Source organism: Dermacentor silvarum, chromosome 10, assembly GCF_013339745.2.
Source record: "Dermacentor silvarum isolate Dsil-2018 chromosome 10, BIME_Dsil_1.4, whole genome shotgun sequence".
In the NCBI taxonomy this organism is placed as follows: domain Eukaryota; kingdom Metazoa; phylum Arthropoda; class Arachnida; order Ixodida; family Ixodidae; genus Dermacentor; species Dermacentor silvarum.
Genome location: NC_051163.1, coordinates 154,155,213 through 154,171,909, shown reverse-complemented (window position 1 = coordinate 154,171,909; position 16,697 = coordinate 154,155,213). Strand labels below are relative to the sequence as shown.

Genomic DNA, 16,697 nt, shown 5'->3' with positions numbered 1-16,697 from the left:
GAACCGCGGGTAATTTTCAGCGCACGCCAAATGGTTACTGTGCATATAACAACAATTCTTGGCCGTACTGAGCAGGAATGTTTCAGCGCAATGAAAGGCGGGCACCAGCAAGTGGACACACACACACGCTGCTGTGCGTCCCGTTGTCCCCGGCTTTCACTGCGCCCTTAGACATCGTCAAAGTGCATGTGTCTCACCAACAAGGGCGAACCTTCAACGCTCATCAATTATTGAACTATCACGAAAATCTCTGAACTCGCTCAAACCACGTGCGAGCTTGGCTTCTGCAATGTGGACCCCACCCTTCACGTGCGTGCGTTGTACCATGGGCTGCCCTATATAAGCATTACCGGAAGTTTCATTCGATACCGGAAGCCGAGGGTGCTAGCGATAGGTGAGCGCCGAGGAGTGTGCGACGTTGTGGCCCACATGCGAGATGATTGGTCGGCCTTAGCGTACCGCGTTTTGTACTTTTTCATAGCACAGAGTAAACTATATTTAGGGTTATCCGAAGCCCAATTTTGTAACGCTCACTTTCTGAATCCATTCTTCTAGCCCCATCGTCATTGGCTCGCACCCTGCAACGCCGCCGTTATCAACTCTTAACGTTATCAACCAGTCGGCGAAACCGGTAGTAAGAAAACAGTATAACCAAGGAAAATAAGTTGTTACAATAGTAACAGAAGTGTCGTGTTGGACTGCTCTGGTTTCTTCGTGACTGCCTACGATTTATTTATTTATTTATTTATTTATTTATTTATTTATTTATTTATTTATTTATTTATTTATTTATTTATTTATTTATTTATTTATTTATATATTTATTTATTTATTTATTTATTTATTTTAACGCGCCAATCGTTTACACTCCGCTAGACGATGACGAACGCAGTGGTCAAAGGTTCAGGATGAGCTTAGGTCACCAGGCGTTGATTATATTAACGTGCACCTAACTATGAATACACCGCTCCAGTCGGCATGCAACTGCAGTTGCGCCCGTGAACCAGTTAGCATCGTCCGTATAGATGCAAGTTTAGGGTGCCGAGTCTGACAGCGTCGCAGTAATAATCACTAATCGGGGAATTGTTCGCGCCATGCATGTGGAGTAGATGTCGACGCCTCTAAGACAACAGTGCACTTGGTTCGAAGTTAAATTGTTAAATTCGAAATTGAATTGTTTGTAGTGAGCAATCTATAGCATGGGGAACCTACGCGCATGGGTTGATGCTGGAGTCCTTTCGGTAGATGTCCATGATGTTGGCGAAGTGGAATCCACACAGGAACATGTCGTTGATGAACCTCTGACGGTTGCAGGCAGTCGTGCCCTTCTGGAAAGCTGAAGAGGCGTTATTTCTCTTATTCAGTCTTTAGTCTCGTGTGAAGCACAAAGCCGCTGTTTTGGCAATATTGGGACACGCGCGGTACTACGCAGGCACTTTAGAACCCGTGCGGAAACTATAGCTCATTTCAGAGCAGCCAGATTAAGTCGGGCGACCGAGCTGATAGCCATTGCAGTACAAGCCCCTAATGGTGGTTCGGCGCACCTATACTTGAAGCCGAAAACGAGCCGCGGCCGAATAATTCGTTTAAACATACGGCTCACGAATATTAAAGGCATGGTCTTCACCTCTGAACTATGCATGCATCTGTCCAAAGACAAATCAATACCTTGAGTACACAGACAACAAACATGCAAAAACACTATATTATTCCACTGACAGCTCATGATCTCTTTCTGGCTAGCGGAATGCACATACATATTTAAACAGACATTCCAGGCGAGCTGAAAACAAGATAAACAGCTCACGAAGGCAATAATACACATCAAACTATTATAGCAAACGGTACGAACAGGACCAAGCCTTAACAAATTAACGAGCGATTGTACGGCCTAAGAAGCGAATTGGCGAAAGGAAAGTGCTGTCCGGTTTCTGTCTGCGGAAAACTTATCGAATCGGTTACTGGCATTCTGAAACATGCTAAGAGCGCCTCTCTTGTGCACATCATGTTTAGTCTTCCTTCGCGTGTTTAACAAGCATTCAAGTTCCAATAAGCGCCTCTAGCAGAGTGTTCTTTCTTAATGCGAAAGCATTATACTATGTCCCATGATGCAGAAAATCGGGCGTTGAAGGCAACGAGTGGTACCAAAGATCATCATCATCAATGACGTCATCAGCCTTTTGTATGACATCACTAGTAACACCGAATTAAAGTTAGAACAAGTTAGAGTAAGGTGACTTAAGGTGGAGTAAACTGAATTAAGGTGAAGTGAAGTAAATGAAGGTGAATAAAAGTGATTAAGGTGGATTAAAGTAGAGTTGTGAAAGACGCGTGACAATGTTGACGTCACGTATCATGGACGTAACCAATTAATTAGGGAAGTCAATGCAATCGCATACAAATCACGTAAGGCTCCTCGAGTGACTGTCAAGTGCTTTCTTTTTTCACGCTGCAGAGATGTGAAACACTCGCGGTACCATATTCGTGCGAAAATTTCCTTCGCTGCCATGGCGAATATGTTCAAGCCATTAGAGTTTCCAATAAAATTTACTAGAGTGAACTACTGGCACTACTGCCCACTGGAGCTGCAATTAAAGGTATGGCTGTTCAGCCAGCATATAGGAATGACGGGGGATTATATGGATTTGCCTAGACTTTGCCTCGCTTCCGTCGGCTTCGTGACTTTGCAAATGCAAATTGATAATGTTCGCCAAAATATTTCGTTATAAATGCAACAATTCCCAGGGACTATACGCACGTTAACTTACGAGTACGTTAGCTTTCACGAGTTTAGAAATGTAAAATCGCTCGGAAATTGAATACGATGAAGCGTAACAACGCGACAAGAACGTCTGAAGCCACAAGCGCGAAGATTAGACCGGTCCATTTACTCCTTATCATTCCCATGGTGACCTGAAAAATTGGAGGGCGCTTAAGCTTGGCTTTTAAGAGTGGAACACGATAACATTCAAAGATCCCTGACTGCAACTCACGGTTCCCGACGACTGCAGCTTATGCAACTGTAATGGTTGCTGGCAAATACTGGCGGCGAACGCTATGCACATAGGCGAGCTTTCTAGTGGAAACGCGGTCTCTTGCGTGGGCCGATCCCGGAGATAGTGAACAGCCGCGGCAAAGAAATTACATCATCTTCAGGTTTCCGTATTTGTTTCGCACTTTTAATATTTCAGTCTGAGAAGATTTAACATAAATGGCATGCGCTGTGGGTGTTTTGTTTCATGACATTTGTTTGTGGATTGTCATTCTCAAAATTCCTAGGAATAGCTTTGCCAAGAATGTGACAAGGTATGAGCAACATTAGTGATAAAATGGTGTGGCAATATAACCCGCATATACCGCACGTCATATATGAACGCGTGGCATATGCATATACCTAAAATTATTTACTCCGTCAACCGCCGACATCGCACACCGGTTGCCGACACCGGACTGTCTGCGCCACGGGACCCATTAATAATCGCAGCGTGTGAGTTACCACTAGTAAATTTTCGTAGGAAAATATTCCTGAATACCAGAGTGAGTGAGTGAGTGAGTGAGTGAGTGAGTGAGTGAGTGAGTGAGTGAGTGAGTGAGTGAGTGAGTGAGTGAGTGAGTGAGTGAGTGAGTGAGTGAGTGTGCGCGTGTGTGTGTTTGACCTAGTTTGACGGTTCTAATCGCAGATTTACGGCCTTCCTCGAACTGAGATATATATATATATATATATATATATCCACGAGAACATGTATATAAGGTACTGTGGTTAGAACAGGCGTCTCAAACTAAATCTCTCTGAATTAAACAGTTTTTGCTTGACCGCAAACGTCTGCATTCTGGGTCTGCTTGCTGTTAATAATGTTAATAATGTTAATATATATATATATATATATATATATATATATATATATATATATATATATTAGTGCTGAACTTGCGGTGTGAATCAATACAAACTTGCTCAGTTCGCTCTCCTTATTGACAGGAAGCAGACCCAGAATGCAGACGTTTGTGATCAAGTCAAAACTGTTTAATTCAGAGAGATTTAGTTTGGGACGCCTCTTCTGACCACAGTACCTTATATACACGTTCCCGCGGTACATGATTGTTGCTGTCAACAAAAAAAAAAACATGTGGTTGATCCCTCTTATATAGGAATCGGTATAGAACACGAAAGTGAAACGTGTCTTCACAGAAGTAGTGTAATGTTTATTGCACATTGATATATAATGTCTATTGGTGTTTTGTGGCTAAAGCGCCCTTAGGCGTTGATGCACCCACGCTGACGCCTGGTGGCACGTCTCCTCCATCACTACTACCAACGTCGATGACCATGAGCAACCGTCGTGCATATGGAAGCTGCACTACGCTGCACACGCTAGCACAACGCGAAAGACGAAGCACGTAACTGACACACTAATACAACGCGCAAGACAAAGCACGTAACTGAATCGTCACCGAGTCAAATCAGCGCGTACAGCGCGTCGTAATTGCAGCCTCCGCGATCAACTTCAGAAACATTTTCAGAGCTAATTGCGGAGGCCACGCTCCGCTGTGCTGAGTACGGTGAACGCCACCTAGGTGGCGTTGGTAGTGCTTCTTGATGCCAGCGTCCCTTCGAATGCTGGCATCGAGGCGTCGTAGTGCTGAGACCACCGAAGCGTTCACTGTCGGTGCGCGTTAGTGTCATAATGCAGTACTTCTCTTTTCTGCTCGTAGGCGGCGGCACTGCCCCGAGCAAGAGCGCGGGTACACGGAGGAGTGTTAGATATATAAGGCGCGTCTGTGTAGCTCTCTGCAAATGCGTTTGTGGCGCAATGGGTTAAACGCTCGGCGATCTATCGTCGCGGACCGAGAGGTCGTGGGTTCGATTTCTAAATTTTGCATGTTTGTGGAACTTTTTCTTCTGGTTTCTTTCTTTGTATTATGTTCTATGACGTATTTCCGTGACGGAAATACGTCAGTGAAGTCTTGGTGGACCCCGGCATAAAACACTTTCGTGTTAAAAAATAATGTAAATGTCGACGTGTTCGTGATTATACCACTGTCGAGAACCTACACCAGCAGCGAAGTAGAATATGGTTACTGCAATAATAGTTCTGCGTTTGTCTGGTTCGTCCCTGCGCTTTAAGCCCCGCTCACGTCTCTCCTGTAATCAAGCATTCCGCAAACTGTGACAGGTAGTGTAAGTAATAAGTTTGCGGACGAAAGCTCTCTAATCAAACCTATCGAAGGCCTGGTCTGCGCCAGCGCTCGTTAACGAATTGCCACGTTCCGCAGGCGTTTACACGCGCGTGAAAACGCACGCTGCCACATACAGCATGCCGTGGAGCTCACCCGCTTTTTTCAGGGCGGTGCACAGGAGGTGGTACCTCTGCGTGACTCCGTCCGCGATGAACTTGATGTGGGGCGCCATCTCGTAGCCCGACGAACAGCGCGCTTCCAGCTGGGTGTCGTGGGCGCATTGGTCGTACGCGTCGACCTCGCTGTTGCAGAGTAAATTAAATTTTAAATTAGGTTTTAAATTAATTTATGGGGGCTTTAAACTACGTGCCAATACCACGATATGATTATGAGGGGCGCGGCCTAGTGGGTCACTCCGGATTAATTTCGACCTCCTGGGGTTCTTTACCCAATGCACGGCACACTGGCTTCTTTGTTTTTTCTTTCTTTCTTTTTCTTTCTTTCTTTCTTTCTTTCTTTCTTTCTTTCTTTCTATTTTATTGCATTTCACCGCGATCGAAATGCGGCCGCCGGGGCCGGGATTCGATCCCGCGACCTCGGGCTTAGCGGCGCCGACGCCTTGGCCACTACGCCACCGCGGCAGGTCACACAGAGTGCGAGACAGGTCGTTGAACTCTCGCAAGTTCGTTCAATGACTTGCGTATAACGAGAAGATCTTTATTACACTGCGTTATCCGAAGGGTCCGCTCCTCGCAGCTGAGCCTAGCAACGAGCTTGAACTTCTGTATGACCTCCAAATGACCTCCAAATAGATATGTTATAATAAAAACGAAAATACTCTCTGGACTTATTGGTCAGCGGACACTAATCTACCTTCACGTTGCTTGTGCTATTCGGGCAAAATTCGCTCAATAAAAATGTTCGATCATCTCATCAATCATTCTGGTAGTATATCTATTCAGCGTTACCAAGCCGTGATAATAGGCGCTATAGGCACCGTTAATCGGTATGGAGTCGACAGTACGTGGATTGGAAAGAAAACACAGGTATAGCTGATTTTCTAAACGTGTTTATAAATAAGGAAATTTTGTCCAGGACACGCATGCATAAGCAGATAACCCCTACTCGTCTGAAGAGATGGAAAACGTGGTAAGCGCTCGCAAATGATTAAGCGATGCGTACAATAGCAATTTGCCGACAGTGGATAGGGACGGCTGACGCCACGCAGTGATAATTGTAAGGTCGCTGAGTGAGGCCGTCGTACAGTGATTATAACATTGGAGCGGAAGAATGAAGAAGACGTTGTAGTTGTGGTGCGCCTGTTGTTCTATAACGCGTACACGTTAGGATAAAATACGGCGTCAGAGAGCTCTTTTTGGTACGTTCTGTTGCATAAAGTAACGGATTATGTAAACATTATTGAATATATAAGTACTTAATTTGCCATCGACGCCAGCAGATATCATACACAATTGAAATTTGGTACCATCACATAATCTTTTGTAGTAGCTTAGGTATTCATGCAGTAACGTGGAAAGCTGGGAGAGTTGAAATTTATGCATTCTTTGGATCAGCGCGGAAAACAGCGGCAGCAAAAGAAAGCAAGGACACGGAACGAGTGCTGTCTAACAACTGAAGCTTATTAAGAAAGAAAACGCAAAGAAGGAACACACCATATCCGTGCGCATGTCATTAGTTCACGCGGAATAAATCACCAAGCATTTATGTCTCGCAATTTAACAAAGAGATAGACGGCTCTGATATGCAATCACGGCGCATCTTTTGTATGTGAAAGGCTTCTGCAAGTTTACGAGCTTTCTTGTCACAGTGCTTTAAGATTGTCTTAGTTCTACCGAAGAAAGGCTTCACTTGTACGGCTGCTGGTCCTGTCTCCTTCCTTTTTGTGTTTCCAACGTTTTCCGATCTGATTAAAAAAATGTAGCGCTGTAACATCATTAAGGTTTCATCGTGACTGTAAATATCCCATATTTTTTTTTTGCAGCGTAAGCTGTTATGGGCTCATTCCAATTCGGCTCGCGGTGGTGTCCGCCGCCGCGTAACAGCTATCGCCGGAAATGCGAAAAAGTACCCGGTTCCCGCCGGGATCGTACCCGCGCCCGCTCCGTGGGAGCCAGATACTCTACTACTGAGCCACGCAAGCGCTTGCTTTTGGGCAGCGGAAAAAATGCCCTATAAACACTCCCTAGGCAAGCGCGCTGGCGCAGATGACCCGAGCCTCCGCCAGTATGGTGGCGCCATCTAGGTAAGGCGCCTGCAAACGCAGCGTGCCCGACATGTAAGTTGCAGTTGTAAGGCTTGATCGGGCTCAGCACACTGTGGTGCCGAGAGCATTACAAGCCGCAGCTCACCGTCGACGCCGGGCAGACCGTTCAGATCGTTCTCGTAAACACGTGGCGAAGAGACTTTGCCGCGATGACCCTGTTGTGCGTGGTGCCGAAATTGGAGCTACTCTTGAGCCACTCCACCAGCTTACGCTGTGAGTGTGCTGCGTGCATCGCGCAGGCCTGTGTAATTTTTTCAAAATCATTATCTCGCAGCGGGCTCTAACCATTTTACCGCAATGCTTAACAATTCTATAGGCGGTCTTGAATGCTGTTCTAACAGAATCCTTGCAAGTGAGAATTGACACACGGTAGTACAGCGATTGTACAGAGACACAGTGGTGTTTCAACTTACGGGCAAATGGAGGTGAGGGACACTGTGGCGTGGTTCTGGAAGACACGCACAGCGCTGTCGTAGAACCGGTTTCCGCAGCTCATGAATTTCTGGAGGGCTTTGCCTGGGTGACAGTCTTTTTCCGCCCCGCCAGAACCGTCTGCAGTGAAGGTTCACGAAATGAGGGCCCCCGTAAGGCCTAGATTCCGGATCACAACATGTCCTCCGAGATTGGAAATTATGCTCGTGCGCCTTCTGGTTGTCGAATTTGTTTCTACGCACGTGCCATATAACATTGAAGTTACGACAGTGTTGAATTAGGATTCCATCATTATTATGTGTTATAACCAGGGTATACTTTATTAGTTGTACTAGTTCACTAAAAGTGTCCCTGAAGCACTTTTCGAACAAAAAAAATTCACCGACGATTACGATACTCCCTAATGCGAAATTTGAGCGCAGCTCTAGGCGTACTTTCATTACGCCATATTGGCTGGCGTGGACAATCCGTTTCGTACGGCGCGTTGCAAACGGAGCGATATGTGGCGCGACTGGCTCACTAATCTGGAGATCGCGAGAGTCAGCGCGTGGGTGACGTGTGGGTGCGATTCACAGCAGCCCGGCCGCAGACAGACCTCCCAGACTACGCGCGCTACTCTAACGCCATCTCGTAGCCATCGCCGCCGCACTACGCTTTTTTTCTCACGCTTTCGCCATACCCTCCGCCTCCGCTTTCCTCCTCGCGTCTTTCATCCCCCGCTGCGCTTGTTCGCTCGGTTACGCCGACGCTCGGAGCACGAACGGGCGCCTAAGAACTGCGTTCTCATAAGAAAACATTGCCGATCTGTAAACGAGGCTCCTGTGAACATGTGAGCCCAATGTTATTGCACTGCATGCAGCCGGGAATTTACAGCCTGTGTCGCAGTGGAGTCTTGCAGCTACGTCGCAAGCAGCCAAGCCCACCTAGAGTTATTGGCTGATTTCGTGATCGCGAGAACATTCCCAGTAATGCTATTATTGCTAATTTTGAGTTAAATAAATGAAAAAAATATGTATGTCAGCGATCTCAAAAAGACAGGAAAAGCATCTCAACTTTGAACTGCCGTTCTACACACGACAGTTGCGCATAGCGGCGTGCGTCTGCTGCGCGTGGTCGTAACGCCTTCGATCCGTGACGTCATCCAGCCTTGCCCAACTTCCACAGAATCTAATGGGGACGCTCCCGAGAAAGCCAGAGCGATTAAGACGTCACCGCTTTCGTCACGCCGGGCTTGGCAATAGAACTTTTGGTCCAAGTATCACGACGTCATAAATCAGACTGCACGGGCCTGCTATCTTGGAGGCGTGGTGTATACCAGCGATGTGGATACCGTATACCAGCCTGGATACCGCGGCCTTATCTCACCGGTGAGACGCTCAACTCTTGGGCGGGGCCTTGCCCCCTTGCCCTGTGTAGCTTCCAGCGAGTTATTGGAGACGAAAGGAGAGAGAAAGCCGCGCATCGGAGCGATCATCATGATCATCATCAGCAGCAGCCTGTATTTATGTCCACTGCAGGACGAATGCCTCTTCCCGCGATCTCCAATTACCCCTGGCTTGCGCTAGCCGATTCCAACTTGCGCCTGCAAATTTCCTAACTTCACCCCACCTAGTTTTCTGCCGTCCGCGACTGCACTTCCCTTTTCTTGGTACACATTCGGTAACTCTAGTAGTCCACCGGTTATCCATCCTACGCATTACATGGCCTGCCCAGCTCCATTTTCCCCTCTTAATGTGAACTAGAATATCGGCTAACCCCGTTTGTTCTCTGATCCACCCCACTCTCTTCCTGTCTCTTAACGTTAAACTTAACATTTTTGGTTCCATCGCTCTTTGTGCGGTCCTTAACTTGTTCTCGAGCTTCTCTGTTAACCTCCAAGTTTCTGCCCCATATGTTATCACCGGTTGAATGCAATGATTGTACACTTTTCTTTTCAGCGACACTGGTAAGCTCCCAGTCAGAATTTGGCAATGCCTGCTGTATGCACTCCAACCCAATTTTATTATTCTGTAAATTTTCTTCTTATGATCAGAGTCCTCTGTCAGTAATTCACCAAGATAAACGTACTCATTTACAGACTCTAGAGGCTGACTGGTGATCCTGAATTCTTGTTCCCTTGCCAGGCTACAGAACATTATCCCAAGTCTTTAGCATATTAATCTTCTACCTCACTCTTACACTTTCTCTGTTAAGGTCCTCAATCATTTGCTGTAATCCGTCCCCATTGTTGATGAATAGGACAATTTCATCTGCACACCGAAGGTTGCTGAGACATTCGCCGTTGATCCTCACTTCTAAGCCTTCCCAGTGTAAGAGCTTGAATATTTTTTCTAAGCATGCAGTGAATAGCATTGGAGAGATTGTGTCTCCTTGCCTGAACACCATAGCCATTGAACAACCACGGTGGGTGACTTCCGTATACTATGTGAATAGCTTTTGTATATCAATAGACTGTTACATTTCGCCCATTTGTCGTACCATCGTAACTATATCGCCTTGAGCTACGTTCTGAGGTGATAGATTTCACGTTCTACTCATTCCGTCATTCGGTGAGATGCCGCCGGACTGCCATAATCACCATGATCTTCCACTCGGCGCCAAGGTTTATATTTCTTTTTTTTTTTTTTTTTTGACGCACGAATAATGAGACAGCTGTTGTAAACTGCTCTAGCAAACAGCTTGACGAGACGACTGTACCAGTGCGGGCAACATCAGATGACACATTAAGACATCAATATATACCGTAAAAACCTACGTAAAATGCGGACTCGAATAGAATCCGAGGTGATACATTATCACATGAAATTGTAGCGACGTCACTCCCTGCTTCGTATGCTACAGTTACCGCTTCCCGGCAACTGCAGCTTATGCAACCGTAATCTTTACCGGGAAACGCACGCGGCGAACGATATATATATATATATATATATATATATATATATATATATATATATATACGTGATTTGCATTGTGCGAACGCGACTTATAATCTATCATGTGGTTTTGACCAACGCTGGTTTTGACACCCGTTTCGTGCTTTTCTTTACTGAAACGAACAGTGAAGTGTGTCTTGCATGCGTAATTCCAATGAAGATAGGCACTTTTCGCTTCAGTTCGTAGAGTGGTTTTCTGTCCACTTTTCTGCCGACGGAGACGTAGAAGTCCCGGGATCCGAGTCATATATAATACAGCTTCACTGTAAAAATAATTTTAATTCCCACGTAGCAACTGAGAAAATTTTAAAAAGAAAGAGAACTACAATGCGAAGGAAAGGCGTCCGATAATGCTGAATCTGACACTGTATTCAGGGTCGGCGAGCCGTCTTAAGAAGGCCGATCCTCGAAATAGTGCAATTGTAAACTCATGGCCTCCGAGCTTCGCGTGCGCCGGCTGAGCCGGTGCGCGCAAGTCTCGGAGGCTATGGTAAACTGCACTTTACTCGGTGAAAGGCCGACCAAGCAGGTGCACCAAACCCTAGAAAGATAGGCATATAAATGTTCGATTTAATAAAGTATTTTCTCCTAATAACGTATATTTGTTGCAATGAGGATATTAAGGTATCATTTGTTTTATCACTGATGGATTCCGTAGAAAACAAGGCCAGCAGCCATGACACCTTGAAAGGTAGTAAATATGGTAGTACTCTGCTGCGTGTAAAGTATTCGGAAAGAAATCAGCAGGCATCCGGCAGCCACGGTCAGGAAAAATCCGGGAGGACTGGTAAAGAACGGTTCGCTTAAAAAAGAAGGAAAATGAGGACGCTTACGCTTCTCCTCTAAGAGTGGAACGCGATAGCGTTAACGGGCCCTGTTCGCATCGCATTTTTCTTTATGAGTAGGCTTCACTGCAACTCACAATTTTGGAAAGCTAGCTTACAAAGACCAAGCTTACACCGATCCCCTTAACGTCGGCTTCACTTCTGAACACAAATGCATTGCTAGGAAGACATTTTTTCAGGGGCAATATAAGCCGTCTTACACCAAATTATGAAGGCCCTAGGACTTTTTTTTCTAAGTGTTTGCTGTTGGCCAGAGGCGCGCGTGTCCAAAATGCATTAGGCACGCTATAGGTCCCAGTTTGACCTTGGCTGAGCTTGAAGGTCAGATTTACGGATCGAGGCGTTTTCTGGGTTTTTAACTGGAGCAGTAGAGCTATCGCTAAAAAAAAAAGTCGCCACTCACTGAGGCAGTCAGGGAAGTACGTCTCCTCAATTCTTTTCAGCAGGGTATCGTTGTGCCGAGCTGCCCCCACCACGTTACCGCAGCGCGAGGTCTCCCAGCTCTCTCTCAGGCAGGTCGCGAAATCGGCGAAGTCTCTGTGAGAAAAGGGTTGAGCATGGCGCATATAGGTCTCGGTAGGGACGTCAGGAACTGATGTTCATAAGCAAGAGCAAACTGCGCAGCTTATTGCGCATTAAATGTTAATAAACAAGAGCAAACTGGGGTGGCATGACCCTAATTACCGTCATTTAAATGTAGCAATGGTCCCCTTACGTCCGCGCAGTGAACGTAAGGGGATGTGCGCCAGACTGACGCACATCCGTAGCACAAACAAAACAAGTTTTAATACTCCGCTTATGGAAATAAGGACACACGGAAATTAGAAGTACAAACCACAAACTAGGCATGCATTAGCAGAGTTCAAAGGTGAATTAGCAATGCAGTCCAATGCGCCAATGTTTAAGGACATGAAAGAAAGTCCGAATCATACTTGAAAGTCGTCGGGGGGAGGGGAGGTGATCACCAGCTCCTCGTTTTCGTAGGTAATATCATCAATCCGATGCCAAGTGGGAAATCGGAGACGGCATCGAGGGCAGCTTGCACGCGGCACCGAACCTCACTGATTCGCCGTGTGGGGCGTCGCACGTACTACAGCGTAACGTCGTCCGCGTAGATCACGACGCACGCAGTGAAGAGGCCCCCCTCTCGGAAGGCACTCTGGGAAGCGCGCGAGGAAGGACGAGGTTGAACAACAAAAGGGCTCAACACGCTTGCCTGCCAGAGGTCACGGGTCGCGGCGAACTGATCGCGTGTCTCGCGAGCACACAGCTATAGTAGAGTGTACTATTATAGAATATAATAGTTATAGAATATAATATAACTATAGTATATAGTACACTGTACCCTTGCAACGAAAGGGGAGCGGGCGTGTTTCTCCGTCGACCTCAAACCAGCTGGGAGCGTTCGTGCCTGGTCTTTTTAGTTCTCTGTCACTTTCGGGCTCGAGACGCTGCCCCCTCCTACCTATTCTCTAGCTATAGAGCATTCGATCGGCGAGGAAGGCCTGCACATAGTTGCCGGTATTCGATACCTCCGTCGGCTCGTCGGGTGCGGTGCATACTTTGGCGTTCCTTTAAAGGATTATCCACGCAAGGGACTTCTCCCGGGCATGAGGGGCAGGATGATCAATGACATCGTTTCCGGCGGGCCAGCTCCCTCCCCCGCGACCGGTCGCTCGCCGCGGCTCTCTGTCAGTTCTCTGTCACTTTCGGGCTCGAGACGCTGCCCCCTCCTACCATACAGGCACCCGATTCGCAAGCCACACCTGTCTGTTACCCCCCCCCCCCCCCCCCCCCTCCGTCTGAAACACCTGATCGAGCTAAGCATTGCCACTGCACTACCATTTAAATGTATTGTTTCTCGGTGTTCGAGTTACGTTCGAGCGCGTAGGTCGTCAAGACATTTTGGTCAGAGGCTGGAAATTCACTTGTCGCCAACGTCGTTTACGTTTAACTCGTAAGGTTACAGATGGGAGTAAAACATACAGAACATATTTTTGCAGTTCTAGTTTCACTGAGTTATCGCTTACTTGCAGTTTTCCGTAAGGTCGCCCAGCACTGCTTTGACCTTTTGTTGCAGGCGTTTCAAGCACTGCCTCCTCAGCCCTGGATAACTTTCGCCGTTACAAGGAAATCCTGCGAGGACAGAAATCAGCGAACGAATTGAACGTGTCAATCATTACTGTGTGACAGAGCACACCGCCCACACCACAGAACTACATCTGTTTTACTCACAAACGAACAGTCGTTACTAAGAACTTACCCGACCGCATGAACCCAGCTCGCATAAACCTAACCGATCTCAAGGTAAGTTTCACTAGGGGAGGTATTCTGTAAGAGTCCACCTAGTGGACATGTCCATTTCCTCTGCTCCTGCAGTGCTGATTGGCTGGGCTTGGGTGCGCTTCAACATCAGCCACGCGCCACAGCCAATCAGCGCTTCAGCAGCAGACGAAATAGACATGTCCACTAGGTGGACTCTTACAGAATACCTCTCTAGGTCACCGTTGCCGCCAAGGATGCCGGCAGCGTAATCCTCAGAGGAGTCGTAGCAACCGTGCATGTTACATAAAGTTTTATTTTTTTTAACCGTGAGGAAGTACCAAGTGCGATAAGACGCAGGGTGTAACATTAAGAAGCAGAAAAAGATCGGTGTGCATGAAAGAGCAAACGGGTTCGCCGTTACTCTAGTTGACATTAAGAGTAAAATATGGAACTGGGCAGGTTGTGTAATGCGTAGGGAAGATGACCGGTGGTCCATCAGCGTTACAGACTGGGTGCCAAAAGAAAGGAAGCGCAGTCGAGGACGGCAGAAAATTATGTGGGGTGATGAAATTATGAAATTTCCAGGCTCAAGTTGGGAATCAGCTAAAGCAAGACAGGGTTAATTGTAGATCGCTGAGAGAGGCCTTTGTTCTGCAGTGGATGTCGATATACAGAGTGTTCATCTTTAAGTTTTACGGAATTTTTTTAAAAATCGCCTGGTGGCAGGTTGCATAATTCTAATCGTTGAGATGGTTTATTCGAAGAGGCGGACATGAGTAGCACGAGAAATCGAATCACATATTCGGCTAATTAACAAACGTTTACTAATGAACTTCTCAGTTAATTAGTTTGCTACACATTAATTAACTATTAACTAAGAAGTTAATTAGTGAATTTTTGTTAATTAGTTGAATGTGTGTTTCGATTTCTCGTGCTATTATTGTCCGCCTCATCGAATAACCCAGCTCGATGATAAGAATTATGCTACCTGCCACAGGCGATTTCTAAAAATTCCGTAAAAATTAAAACTTGAACACCCGGGAATATGATGATCATGATGATGATAGAAATTACGGTGGTAATGATGATGATGATGATGATGATGATGATGATGATGATGATGATGATGAGAAGGATGAAGTATATTGAAAATGCGACGAGAACAACCGGCATCACGGCGCCAGCAGTGCAGCTATGTATGCGCTCTCTGGACGGGGTGAGATCTTACGTGAAACTCCTAATCATCCTAAAGATACATATTCACCACACTGCAACGGCAGACATGCAGGCAGCCGAGCACTAAAAGAAGCCACGAACTTGAAAGAAGACTAGCTCTTTCGTGGGGTCTATACTATGCTCACAAACAGATCTGAAATAGTTAAACGGTTGGTGACAGTTGGCGACAGGTTGTGACAGTGCTGCGAACACAGTAGTCAACGGCTAGATAGAGCTATATAGGTTGTACTCGGCCACCATTTGCGGTCGTTGTCGCATATTCAGCTTGTTTCAGAGGTAGTCAAAAATTAATATCCAGGAGCTGCGTCACTTAATTAGATGAAGTTATCTTCTTAACTGATTTGGTTAGCATACTTGTTGAGCTCACACATTAAAAACATTTTCCCCCAATCGTGTCTCCGTGGCGTTTAAACGCCTCAGATCGAGAAATATAGTCCGCATAGCCGATGATAGCTTCCCTATAAAAAAAAAAAATTCGTCTCGCGTAACTCCTGTCACATATAACTTCCTATATGGAACAAAGTTCATCGAGTCACGCGGCACTTAATTATGCGTGTATTCGCGGGCTTCTTTCACACTCGGAAAAAAACACTTTTGTGTAGCACGTATTGAGCAACAGATATCTATATCGGGAGTATTTCATGTTTCTCTACAATTCCTTCATCGGCACCTTTCATGTAATTATAATATTTGAGCAGTAGATTAAGTAAGACTAATTATAAAATTAGGCGGAATGCAAAAGATAATCTGAGTACCTCCAAGCGACAGCAAACAACATTACCTTGCTTCTGTCCAGCTCTTTGGCATTTGCATATTTTTTTTAAAGTTTGGCTCAAGTTACGTGAAACACCCTGTATCTCTCCCAATAAATCATATGGGATGATCGCATTTATGTGTTACGGGAGTTTGAGTCCTTTCGGTGGGGTTTTCATTTGTCGTTATTGTGTTTTTGAGCGTGCTGTGTTACGGGATCCACACTGCGCTGCTTTACCTGCGCCCGGGAAAGCCAGGAGCGCCGTCAAGATGCAGACTTGACACAGTAGAGTCTTCATCGTCTCGTCGCGACGGCGTTCCGGTGTAGTTCGAACTGCGGAGAAACCAGTAAAACGCAATCAGACGCGCCGGATAAAACGCTTCTACGTGAGAACCCCGTACGTACCTTGCGTCTGAAGATGGTCGCTTTCTTTCACTTCTTCTTCTGGTTGGTTGGTCGATTCGTGGTTTGGTGGATCATATGTGATATGGCTCAGCCCACTACGGGCAATAAACTACAAATCCCAGAATAGTAAAAAAACATTTTTAAAATTCTATTAATTGGATGTTAAATTGATATTGAGTGATATTGACATCGAAATATTGATAGTATACATTATTGAACAATCATAGTAAACGAGCTTAATTCTCTTATTTTAGTTCATGGGAATTGTAATAATAATTTTCTATATAGTCACTTATGACGAAATGAATTGAGAAAATTAGCTTGACCGTCTGTTTGTTTCACTTATAAAATTAAATATGGCGTCT

General features: G+C 45.9%; 1 protein-coding gene across 3 annotated transcripts in view; it reads right to left on the bottom strand.

Annotated features, from left to right (window-relative positions):
* The window catches only part of LOC119431095 (sentrin-specific protease 1-like), a 42,179-nt gene extending 25,923 nt beyond the window's left edge, over nucleotides 1-16,256 (bottom strand). For all 3 annotated transcript variants that reach the window (XM_037698573.2, XM_037698574.2, XM_049656852.1), the window contains exons 1-6: nucleotides 16,165-16,256; nucleotides 13,703-13,808; nucleotides 12,076-12,209; nucleotides 7,876-8,014; nucleotides 5,332-5,480; nucleotides 1,213-1,336 (exon numbers count right to left, since the gene is read on the bottom strand). In XM_037698573.2, coding sequence (XP_037554501.2) covers nucleotides 1,213-1,336; nucleotides 5,332-5,480; nucleotides 7,876-8,014; nucleotides 12,076-12,209; nucleotides 13,703-13,808; nucleotides 16,165-16,225 — 713 coding nt within the window. In that variant the 5' untranslated portion in view covers nucleotides 16,226-16,256. The remainder of the gene's footprint in view (nucleotides 1-1,212; nucleotides 1,337-5,331; nucleotides 5,481-7,875; nucleotides 8,015-12,075; nucleotides 12,210-13,702; nucleotides 13,809-16,164) is intronic.
* Nucleotides 16,257-16,697: the final 441 nt, after the last annotated feature.